This window comes from Sinohyriopsis cumingii, unplaced genomic scaffold, assembly GCF_028554795.1.
Source record: "Sinohyriopsis cumingii isolate HCF-2022 unplaced genomic scaffold, ASM2855479v2 utg000198l, whole genome shotgun sequence".
Lineage (NCBI taxonomy): Eukaryota > Metazoa > Mollusca > Bivalvia > Unionida > Unionidae > Sinohyriopsis > Sinohyriopsis cumingii.
This window is the reverse complement of record NW_028315875.1, coordinates 4,223,480-4,236,396: the sequence shown is the minus strand read 5'-3', so window position 1 is coordinate 4,236,396 and position 12,917 is coordinate 4,223,480. Positions and strand designations below refer to the sequence as shown.

General features: G+C 34.6%; 1 protein-coding gene across 1 annotated transcript in view; it reads left to right on the top strand.

The window, feature by feature from the left end:
- Positions 1-12,917, top strand: part of LOC149774597 (exocyst complex component 6B-like) — a 136,374-nt gene that overhangs the window by 28,813 nt on the left and 94,644 nt on the right. The window contains exons 5-8 of the mRNA XM_089945081.1: positions 4,933-5,137; positions 7,847-7,996; positions 10,122-10,190; positions 11,706-11,789. Of these exons, the coding sequence (XP_089801207.1) occupies positions 4,933-5,137; positions 7,847-7,996; positions 10,122-10,190; positions 11,706-11,789 (508 nt within the window). The remainder of the gene's footprint in view (positions 1-4,932; positions 5,138-7,846; positions 7,997-10,121; positions 10,191-11,705; positions 11,790-12,917) is intronic.

Sequence of the window (12,917 nt, the reverse complement as noted above, 5' to 3'; positions counted from 1 at the left end):
ATATGGTCTAATAGGCATGTCCATTCCTACTACTAAAGTCCATTTGTATATGGTCTAATAGGCATGTCCATTCCTATTTCTAAAGTCCATTTGTATATGGTCTAATAGGTATGGCCATTCCTACTACCAAAGTCCATTTGTATATGGTCTAATAGGCATGTCCATTCCTATTTCTAAAGTCCATTTGGATATGGTCTAATAGGTATGTCCATTCCTACTTCTAAAGTCCATATGTATATGGTCTAATAGGTATGTCCATTCCTACTACTAAAGTCCATTTGTATATGGTATGGTAGGTATGTCCATTCCTACTTCTAAAGTCCATTTGTATATGGTATAATAGGTATGTCCATTCCCACTTCTTAAGTCCATTTGTATATGGTATAATAGGTATGTCCATTCCTACTTCTTAAGTCCATTTGTATATGGTATAATAGGTATGTCCATTCCTACTTCTAAAGTCCATTTGTATAGGGTCTAGTAGCTATGTTCAATCCTACTACTAAAGTCCATTTGTATATGGTATAGTAGGTATGTCCATTCCTACTTCTAAAGTCCATTTGTATATGGTATAATAGGTATGTCCATTCCTACTTCTTAAGTCCATTTGCATATGGTATAATAGGTATGTCCATTCCTACTTCTAAAGTCCATTTGTATAGGGTCTAATAGGTATGTCCATTCCTACTACTAAAGTCCATTTGTATAGGGTCTAATAGGCATGTCCATTCCTACTACTAAAGTCCATTTGTATAGGGTCTAATAGGCATGTCCATTCCTACTACTAAAGTCAATTTGTATAGGGTCTAATAGGCATGTCCATTCCTACTACTAAAGTCCATTTGTATAGGGTCTGATAGGCATGTTCATTCCTACTACTAAAGTCCATTTGTATAGGGTCTAATAGGCATGTCCATTCCTACTTCTAAAGTCCATTTGTATATGGTATAATAGGTATGTCCATTCCTACTTCTAAAGTCCATTTATATATGGTCTAATAGGTATGTCTGTTCCTACTTCTGAAGTCCATTTGTATAGGGTATAATAGGTATGTCCATTCCTATTTCTAAAGTCCATTTGTATAGGGTATAATAGGTATGTCCATTCCTATTTCTAAAGTCCATTTGTATAGGGTCTAATAGGCATGTCCATTCCTATTTCTAAAGTCTATTTGTATAGGGTCTAATAGGTATATTGCCCATGACAAGGGTTGTTTCATAAAGCAGGTCCAGAATCTTCTGAGTCTGAAATTTTTGACATTCTGAAGTTGTTCATAATGAGTCATACGGAAAAAGAAGGGGGACTAGGGACTGTATACTGGAAGTGACATGTATGAGCCTTTACATTCTTAATACAAAGCTTTCGGGCCATCTCTGCCTCTAATGGGATTCAAATTAACAGCATGGTCTGACCGTGAAAGGACTTTCCCAAAGAAATCACCATTTAAAGTTGAGACTGTTCTCAGTGAAGCTGCTTCTTAGATGATGGTACTCTCGCTTTTTTTGAAAAGTCACCAGAAGTTGAAATTAGTATGTTTGCAGAAATGGTTTCTCTTGGTTTTACCTCATTCTTCAAGAGACTGTAAAAAAAGTAGTGGAAAATATATAAATGTTAAGACTTTAGTCAACATCTCTTGTGCTGTTATTGACTTGTCATCTGTTTACATCAAATTTGATGCAAAAATGACTTAAATGAGCACTAAAAATCCATTTGACCCCAGGGTCGGATGGACTGTGTGAAGTAGTGGCATTGTTTATCTATTGGACTGAACAGTAATTTGAGCTCTCAACACCGCTGACCTGATGGCTTTAATGCCTGTGAAGAAATCCTGGATGTGTATCCAGTGGTTTGACATTCATTTGTTCACCTGTACAAAGTAACCTATATTTTGTACTTTACTGACTTGGTTTCAGTTTCAAGCACTGTGTATACCAGAATCATCAAACTAGGTCATTGAAATTATCTCTTTTAGTAATGCACCCCAACAACAATAGAAGGTCATTATGATCTGTTTTGAACAGTTTGCTGGCTTTTATTCATTTAGCTCATGATCACATGGACATTTGATCTATTGTCTAATCCCACTAGAATCTACTTTGTCCATTCCCAGAATTTAAAGATTTTTAAATGATGCTGTTACTAAACTGAAATATTTAAAGGGGGGATCTTGATTTAATCTATCTATACTTTTGTAAGTCTACTTGTCCAAAGAAGCTAATGCTAGCAAAATTGTGCAAAACCACTCAGTGCAGACAAAATCAAACTTGGCTAGAATATTTGTTTGCCTGGTTGTTAGCTCATTACTACATTTTTGTTGTTGAGCCCACCTCTGCAGATAATCCATATAGCAGTCACTTTGGTATCTGTGCATATACGTCTATCTGCCTTTCCACACTGTAGATATATGTTAGTATTTGGCATCTGTGTATGTACATATGTCTGTCTGCACTCTAGTGTTTGGTATCTGTTTCTGTCCATATGCCTGTCCATCCACACTCTAGATTAATGTAACGGTTTTTGGAAATTATGTATTTTATTTCTCTATCACTTTTTGGTATGACAACCCTTGACACTACTGACACTTTATTTGCTAATTAGCGTCAGTTTTTTGCGTATTTAAACCATTTGGGCTGTAGACTTCAAATCTTGTTTGCAGGACAGAACAAAAAAAATTCTTATTAAAATAGTCAAAAGTAAATTTTGGTAGGCATATTTGTATTTATTTGTAGAAGACCTCTATCAGTTTTCACTCAATTATAGCAATTTTTAAATTTTTGCACATTTGTGAATTTTTATCACTTAGTTTTTTTAATGAAAATCATATTTAATAATAATTTCTGAATATTCAGAACCACTTGAGTTAGACGTGGTATGCTTGTTTGTGTGTATATGTGGATGTCATGAATTAGATTTTCTTGTAATTTTTGCAATACTTTAGAGTTGGTTAAATTGTTGATTTTTTTTCCTTTCAATTGTGACTTTTTCTTCTGCATGTGTACATGCTTTACAAACATATTAAAAGTTAGGAATAAAGGGCATTTGTGACAAAATGGCATGCTTTACAAACACAAATCAAATGAGGAAGAATGGGCTTTGGTGGCATCCTTTACAAACACAAATCAAATGAGGTAGAAAGGGCTTTGATGACAAAATGGCATGCTTTACAAACACAAATCAAATGAGGAAGAATGGGCTTTGGTGGTGTCCTTTACAAACACAAATCAAATGAGGTAGAAAGGGCTTTGGTAACAAAATGGCATGCTTTACAAACACAAATCGAATGAGGAAGAATGGGCTTTGGTGGCGTCCTTTACAAACACAAATCAAATGAGGTAGAAAGGGCTTTGGTGACAAAATGGCATGCTTTACAAACACAAATCAAATGAGGAAGAAAGAACTTTGGTGACAAAATGGCATGCTTTACAAATGCAAATCAGATGAGGAAGAAAGGGCTTTGGTGACAGAACTGCATGCTGATCCATGTTCTTGCCTGAAATTTCAGAGGATGGGGAATATGAGCAATGCAGGCAGAGAGAGCTTAATTTACAAACATCCAAAGTTTTAGAAACATGTGAAATATTGGTATGATTGCATGGAAACCTAATCATGTCTGTTGCATATAGTATGCATAAAAACATGCATGCCAATACTTAATATAACTTCGTTAAGTGGTTTTTTTTTTATCTACAAAAATTGATAATCTGTTTATCTTCATATAAATGCAAATATATCTATCAAATTCCATCTGTGCACCCAAATTAGTTTTTACTTGATTGTGCTAGCAACATAATTGTCCTAAACATCCAAGAAGTTAAAAAAATGCCTAGAAAAATTTAATTACAGTAATGCTGTAATGGCTTGAAAATGTAGCCAAGTCATCTACAGGTACACACAGATCTAATCAGCTCATCTTCTGTAGTTAACATACACATCTTCTATCCAATCAGATCTTATATATCTACGTACACAGATATTCTATCCAATCAGATCTTATATATCTACGTACACAGATATTCTATCCAATCAGATCTTATATATCTACATACACACAAATATTCTATCCAATCAGATCTTATATATCTACATACACACAAATATTCTATCCAATCAGATCTTATATATCTACATACACACAAATATTCTATCCAATCAGATCTTATATATCTACATACACACAAATATTCTATCCAGTCAGATCTTATATATCTACATACACAGATATTCTATCCAATCAGATCTTATATATCTACATGCACACATATATTCTATCCAATCATATCTTATATATCTACATACACACATATATTCTATTCAATCAGATCGTATATATCTACATACACACAGATATTCTATCCAATCAGATCTTATATATCTACATACACACAGATATTCTATCCAGTCAGATCTTATATATCTACATACACACAGATATTCTATCCAATCAGATCTTATATATCTACATACACACAGATATTCTATCTGATCAGGTCATCTACATTTGGGCACAAATCTAATAAGGTCATCTACATCTACATACAGATATGCTAGCTAAATTACAATTGTCAGTGTTGTGTTTTTTTGTAATCTTGTGAGTTTCTCAGGCCTTATGTTCTGGCAGAACAAAGTCAAGATGACCTCCCACTTCAAACAGTAGGGCAAAATAGCATAGTAATAAATGAGGCAGTCAACTTTGGTGATCAGAAAATAGTGACAGTGTTATGGGGAAGGAATGTTCATTGCTTTTCTGGGTCATATTTGCCAGGCTAGAAGACGCTTGAAGTTAAGCATTTTTGGGACCAACAAAATGTTACTACTAATTGAGGGAGAAAAGTTAGTCATTTGTAACATTTTATAATGTCTCTGTTGAGGCAAGTAAATATTTCATATTTTTCTATCTATTTAAATTGTAACAAGTCACCCTATATATTGCAGATATTATCCAGCCCTGAAAACTCTGGAGCAGTTAGAACATACATATTTGCCCCGGGTCAGTACTCATTGGTTCTCCCAGACTATGGCTGAGGCAATACCCCAACTCCGTAACAGTATCAAGGATGCCTCTATGATAGATCTGAAAGACTTCCTCGAAAACATCCGCAAACACTCTGCCAGAATTGGAGAGGTGGCTATGAAGCATGTAAGTGTCAAGGAAATTGGAAGGGCAGAGTGGAGGAGGAAAGTGGGTGGAAATTTATAATCCTTTGTTTTGAAGCTTGGAACAAGTTGACAATAAGTAAAAATATATTCTTACACAGAATTTTTTTCTCTGCAATAAGTATGGTTTATGGTGTTGCAGAGATGCCCATCATCCTGAATTTGGTGTGGGTGCCCCAAGTTGCAGTGCCTGTTCATGAATCATGCCACCGTATAATAAAAAAATCACAATTAAAAAACAAAATAAAAAATAAACAAATTAAATTTTGGTAAAGTTGAAGTCATATGCAAGTATTTTCTGCACTTTCAAGACTTTTCCGGTAATTTGTAACATCAGTTTCTGGCATACAACTGGAGTGTTTTGGGTCCTTTCCTGTCTTCATAGTAATTTGTGACATAAGACCAGTTTCCAGCATATAACATGCCACTATAATCAGAACAGTTTGATTTGTTCCTCCTCAGTCTTTTCCAGTAAATCATATCATATGATCTGTTTCTTGCTATTATTCTGAATGCTCTATCTCGCTTGATTGTGTTTTCTTCATGATTTACTGCGCTGTTTGCTTGTTTGTTTTGTTTTTCAAATTAGATTTCTGCAACATTTCTGTTTACTTGCTAACTGTAATTGGCAGTGTTTCTATAAACTTTTCATTGTGCCTTGACTTTAAAATGTTGGACAGTGATTTTAAGTCCATCCTGAAGGATATATTGAATCAAATTTATTTAAATTCATCTGTTTAAAAAAAACAACCTGTCCTTCCTGTTTTGAAGATACAAAATCTGTCCCAAAAAATTGAGAGAGCTGCGAATGGAGCCATGCAGTGTGATAAATGGGGATCTGACCTTTTTCCGTGTGGAAACGATTTTGGAAAATGGTCTTTTGGCAAAGCTGAAAAGAGTCAGTTGCAGTTTGGAGGACAATTGAAAGAATACACAGATTTGTAAATAATGTTATATAAATTCACATAGACATGTTTTGTAATGTTTTTAAATGAATTTTTTTTCTTCTGGCTTCCACGTGGAATTTTTATTTGCTGCAGTAAGTGTCACAAATTTTTCAATAGAATTATGAATTTTTACCCCTTTTGACCTTAATTTCCTAGGTTGGCAATGGGCATCTCTGGTTGGCAATGGGCATCTCTGGTGTTGGCATTTAGCATAGAGTTTGTCTCAACATACATATGTCCTGCAATTCTTGTGTGTGCAATTACTCCCACATCTTTCCATGGATTTTCTTGAATTTGGCAGATAGTATTAACATGCATCAACATGCAAATTGTTGTTCCATTGTTAAGGTTGGAGTGTTTTTCCAGAGTTATTACCCCTTTTGGGTGTTCAAGGAATTTATACTATGTTCAGTCAAACCTGTCCTTGTGGTCCCTTGTACATAGTGGTGAGTTGAGCAACTATGTAATCCAGATAATGTTTCAGAGGCTTGAAAAGCTGTTTCCAAGCCTAATTTATACAAGCTGGCTGACCAAAGAGTCAGATCTCTGTTTTACAGTAACATGTAATCTGTCAATCTGTTGTGAAATTAGTGTTTTTTCATAGTGTAATAACCAAAGAAAGATTATTTTCAATCAGTTATGATTTAAATTTTTGGATAGATTAAAGTGCACAAGATAGTGTATTCATGTGTAGAACATAAGTTTGGGTAATAACAATATGTATATTTTATGTGTTTGTTGAATAGTGCACATAAAACAATCAATAATAATAATATTCATTGGATTGTATTTGTTCAGATACCAATTTCGAAATGGGAGGTCACATGTATACAAATTCCAGTTTGCTTTTTCCATTGGTGGCCACTTTTGACAGGTTTGACATTATCATCTGTGGCCACTTTTGACAGGTTTGACATTATCATTGGTGGCCACTTTTGAAAGGTTTGACATCATCAGTGGCCACTTTTGACAGGTTTGACATTATCATTGGAGGCCACATTTGACAGGTTTGATATTATCATCGGTGGCCACTTTTAACAGGTTTAACATTATCATCGATGGCCACTTTTGACAGGTTTGACATTATATTCTAATTTATGTGTCTGAGAGCTTTGATAAATTGCCATGAATGGGCAGACATTATTGATGTAAGTATACAGCATTTAAACATAGCTGCCATTTTTCTGACAGTTGCAGCAGCATCAAATGTTTGTGAAGATTTTAGTTATATGCATATACTTCTTACAGTCTTTGAAAAATTCTTATCATGCTTCATATGAATCATATTGAAATTAACATAGTTCATTCAGTGACATGTTTGCTTATAACTTTTGCTTTAGGATTAATGTGTTAGTGGTAGAAAATTTGCATTAAAAGTTTGGTTGAATTTTCATTTGCATATTTCTTTAACCTCTAGATTGATTTTCTTCATACTTGATAAACTTGTGTGCATTTAAGATAATTCAGTATGTGACATACTTGGTTTGACCTTTGATCTTGAGATCAGGATCCTATTCATATAAAATGTTGTTAGGGTGTTAGTTTAAGTTTTTTCATTTGATTTATTTCCTTCATACTTCAATGGATTTTCTTAGGATGAATTATGAAGCTGAGATGAAATTCTTGGGGTCAAGGTTGCACATTTTACAAAAATGTATTTTTTGATCCTGGGCTCAAAATGCATGCCATGACCTTGTTTATTATTATGTTTAAGCCTTTTTTATAAATAAAAATTCTATCAACAGGCTGCTGAACAGAATAACATGGACCCCTCCATAGCCAAGAAAAAAATTAAGAAGAAAAAGAAGGCCCCACTGCCACCAAATCCATTTACTGGAGTGGTAGAGGTTGCACCAGTTAATGTTGAGAATGACCTGGAAGAAGAGGAGGAGGAGGTACTGTAAATCCCAAATTTGCACAAGCAATAATTACTGAAAATTAAGAGAGAAAAAAATCAGTTCTAATTTTCATTATTTGTAAAGCTGTCTACAGCTGCAGTTTCACTGTGGCTTCTCCAGAAAATCCCATGTGAAAACAGACTGCAATTTAAGGTATAAATTTTACAGCTAAAACATTTTCCTGTGTTGTATTTTTCTTCTTCAATTTTTGTGATTGACCACAAAGTTGTTGAAATAGTTACAGATACAACTAGTACTTTATTACAGGACAGTAATGCACACTAAAATAAGATGTAACACTCCAAACTTCATTGTGTTCGACTGCTTTGGTGGCCTAGTCATTTGAGCATCTGTCTCTGATGCAGGAAGTTGCAGGTTTGAGCCTGGCTGAATCATACCAAAGACTTGTAAAAATGGTACTAACCGCTACCTGGCATGGCACACAGTAATAAGAGGACTGTGTTAGGACTGGTTGGCCTGGTGTCAGGATAATGTGACTGGGTGGGACATCATGCTGATAAAAGGTTGATAATATATCATGTCATAGGCTGCGAATTAATGAATAGTATCAGTGTTCTGAAGAGGTGTATTGTTTCACCCCTCTGTATTAGGATGAGAAACTTAATTCATCCTGCTCTTCAAGTCTGTCTCTGTGGTGACTGAGACTAGATGCAAGGATCCGAATAAGCTTACCAAATTTCAAACATGTGTCTAATGCTATGGATAGAACATATGGCTAAGAACTGTAAAGATTCCGTCATGATCAACAGATTTGTGTTTGTATTGCAGGTTTATGATTGCAAAACTTTATTTTGCCAATAAGTTGAATTAAACTAATTTGAAAAAGTGAATAACAGATTGCAGAAATAACTCAATTGATAATTTCTAAATACGGGCTACAGTGGGATTGATGCCCAGTTCCAGTAAGTGAAAACAGTTGTTTTACATAGGTTTTATCCTTCATCTTGACTTATAAGTGTTTATTATTTCATCATCATAGAATTTCTCAAACATATTATTGGTTATCAATATTTAGTTTTAAAACAAAACTAGCAGGCTAGAAGGATTTTGAGACAAAGGTCTAAAAGGATATAAATCACATCATTCACCTACTTGAATGAGTCCGATAGTGGTGTTTATTGGTGGAATGCCAGGAATCGCTTATCTCCTTGGTGACATAGAGTAAAGATTGTGTTGAAAGTGCCATTGAAACCAGCATAGCAAAACCAGCCAACTCCTCTATAAGAAATTTTATCGATTTCATCAACTTCCTTAGATTCTCCTATCCAATCTACTAAGGACTATTTATTAGATAGATTCTCCAACTTAGAGATAAAGAAGCCTTTATTCCCCATGACAAAGCCATTAGTCCCCATGACAAAAGCTGTTAGTCTCCATGACAGAAGTCAGAATCAGATATTGTTATGGTTGGAACATTTTTTAATTTTATTTTTGTGTTCCATTACAAATTCACAGATAATGGATATTAATTTGTTGCACTGACTAATGTGCCAATTAGGGTGTGTTTGGCTTGCATGGTAATGATACGATACATATACTGGGGTTGTGATATTTTGCATACCACAATATGTATCATACAGTTAGCATTCCATGCAATACATATTGCTGTATAAGGAGAATGATACATTATGTACCATGATACATGCTTATTGTTATTTACTGCTGAAGATTGATTTCCCTGCCTTGTTATTCATGAAATACTACTATCAGCAAGTTTTATGTCAATGTTTTGTCACTTTTTCTGAGCTCAGAAATTTATTTTTTTGTATACAGGGGCTTCAAATATTGACACCACATTCTTGATTATTCTTTCCAGTGTTTTAGTCATTGCAGAGAAATACAAATCAGAACATACTCTTTTATTGACATAAAATTTTAATATTTCTTTAGATGTAAGCAAGTTGAAGAATTGTGAAATAGTTCTTCATAGTGAAGATATTTGTCTTGCACTTGTTGGGCTTTGAGATAAGCAATGAATTATTAAATAAAGTGCATGAGAACTGACTTACTCCAAGTATATTGACTAACATTTTAAAAAAAACAAAATTGTATCTATTTGTACAAGGTATATGATTCAATTAAATTTATTTTGCATTTGTAGGAGCTGAGTGCACAAGATCTGATAGATTTCTCTCCAGTGTACAGATGTTTGCATATCTACACTGTTCTGGTAAGAAGATTTTACACACACTGAAGAAAAAAAAATATGCTTTGCATCAATTTCTTTGTAACCAATGAAATCTGATTCATTATCACCTTGACAATATTTAGATTTAGGTTTAAACTGTATTAAGGTATTTGAAACATATATATGTATCTATATATAAATTGTAACCATTGATTAAGTTATATAAGCTTGACTGTGACAAATTTTAATGGGATAACAGTTCTATGGCAGAGTGGTCTAAAACTTTCTCCTTTACAGATCACTCACACATTTCACATCTGTCTGCAAGAGTCCAAGTCTCAGATGGACCAATGTAAGAAAGCCTGCCAGCAGATTCATTTAGCTTGTCATGTGGGGGAAACCCCACAGAATGAAACCAAACAGCATGAAATGTTTACGTTGACCATTTGTCATCTGGGCTTTGCCCCTGAACAAATATTATTGAAAGTACTCTGCAATGAAAGAACAAACTGTCAAATCACATTGTTTGCACTTTAAAAGGATATTTTGATACCAGCTATGCATTCTGTCAGATGGGGAAATGTGTAATCTTTTATGGTTAATTCAAACAGCAAAAATAATTATAAACAATGTCATCTTTATTGACCCCATCTTTTGAATGCAAAGTGGGGAACTGGATGTCCATATTCGAGTACATGATCGCATTTTCCTCTCTGCTCAATAACATTAACATCATTTGAGACTAGGTCAAGATAACAGGTTAAAATATGAAGGTTTCTTTTGTTTCAGCTTTGGATTATAAATGCTGTTTCAGGTGCAGGAATGAACAATGGTGCATGTAAGCTTTTCAGTTTGATGGCATTATATGTGTCAGTTAGGGTTTTACCTGGAAGGTCAAGGTCACTGACATATATATATTATTTAAAACCCTGTTTCTGGACCTTTCCTATAATGCTCTCTTAGATATGATACTTGATTGCTTTTGATGTCTGCCCAATAAGTTTACAGCTGTATCTTAAAGCTTGTACACTTCATGATTGAAAACTTTTGTGACTGCAGCATGGTAGGTTGGGACAAAAATTGACTGAATTTGCTTGTTTATAATAGAAGTTTAATTACTTTCAGTAAGATTAACTGTTATTAGCTGTATTTGTTGATAACAAGAGAGCCAAGATGCCAGGCTGAGGCAAGATACCATACACAATAGCCCATCAGATCTGAGGTTTGAACCTGCCAGCTTCGAGTCAGAGAGTCTATGTCTCTGTGCCGTTCCTTAAAATATAATTTTTTTTCTCAGAACTACAGTAAAGCATCCCAGAAGAACTTGATGCCAAATTCTTATGTTGCAGTTAAACTGATTTCATTAGCTTAATTTTGTTGCATAGTTAGTTGTTCAGACATGGTATTTACTACAGATGTAAACAAGAATAGGCATGTTGAAGGCTATGATTATTATGAAAAGTAGTGAGTGGTATAGGGGTTAACTTTTCATCCATCTATTGGTGCATTATCCATCTATCAACCTTGTTTTGTTATTTTTTTATTTTTCCGTCACAGGGAGACAGAGAAGAATTTGAAACATACTACAGGAAGCAGCGACGGAAACAAGCCAGGCTTTCTTTACAACCTCCATCTAATATGGTAATCTTGTCATTATGATTCTTCATTGTTTTCCAACTTTAATAATAACAACGAAGGCTTTTGATGCAAGTATACGCCTTGTGAATCTGGTAATTTTGCATTAAATGTTTTTCTGCATTTTATCAACAACAGGTCAATCCTTGATTCTGATTGATCTTCGCTCCAGCACAATCTAGTTGCCCCAACCAGTCCCGATTTTTGATGGGATTGTCATGAGACTTGGCGGATATTAAGGTCATAACCTGAGGATTTGCTTATGGACATATCAGCATTTTTTAGTAGAATTTATTTCTTTGTCTTGCAACCTCATTAGTGGAATGTGTCCTGCAGTTTTTGGATTGCCATGAAAGTTGGTAAAGATGCTCATATTACAGACATGATTTTTCTTTGTTTTGAATTCCACTTTTCTCCTGACTTGAATCCGATTTTTCTTGATATAGTCCTATTTTACCGGTTTTTAAAAAAACGGTCTGTTCGGCCCCATTCCACAATGAACCTTGTAACCTATTCGTTGCATATAGTAGTTAGCAAACGACTCTCGTAAAGAGTATTCTGATTGGTCAAAAGTTTAAATTCATCCAATGAATCTTCGTGTAATGGAAACTGATATCAAAGGAAAGAAGAAGCGTGCTTGCAAAAAATGGCGTCCCGAGTTGTTGAGAGAGACCATGACTTGAGAAGTTTAGATAAAGGTTTAGAAAATGTATGGGAATGGCTGGAGCGAAAAGTCATTGGAAATTTAGTTGGTCAGTTTATAAGAAAACTGGATGCTAGAGGACTGGCATTTTGTGATCTCTGCTTCTCTGTAATCGTGCTTGAAACGGCACTTACAAAAGAAACTGCATACAGAAAAATTGAAGCTCAGAAGGCATCTGGAAAAAGTGCAGTTAATTACTATAAGAAGGATGATTTCTTGCAAGAGAGAACAGATGTATCTCTCTGTCAGAATATGTGCACTGCATGTTGCCAATGCAAGCACCACCTTGAAAAGAAAAAGGCTGTCATTGAGAAGCAAAAGAAACGATTGCACATTGAGCCAAAAAACGTCAGTCAAATAGGAAGGCTAAATAAATTTTTGCCAGTGTCGCAAAAAAGGCTCGACTGGCATATCAACAGGTTGTGTCCATT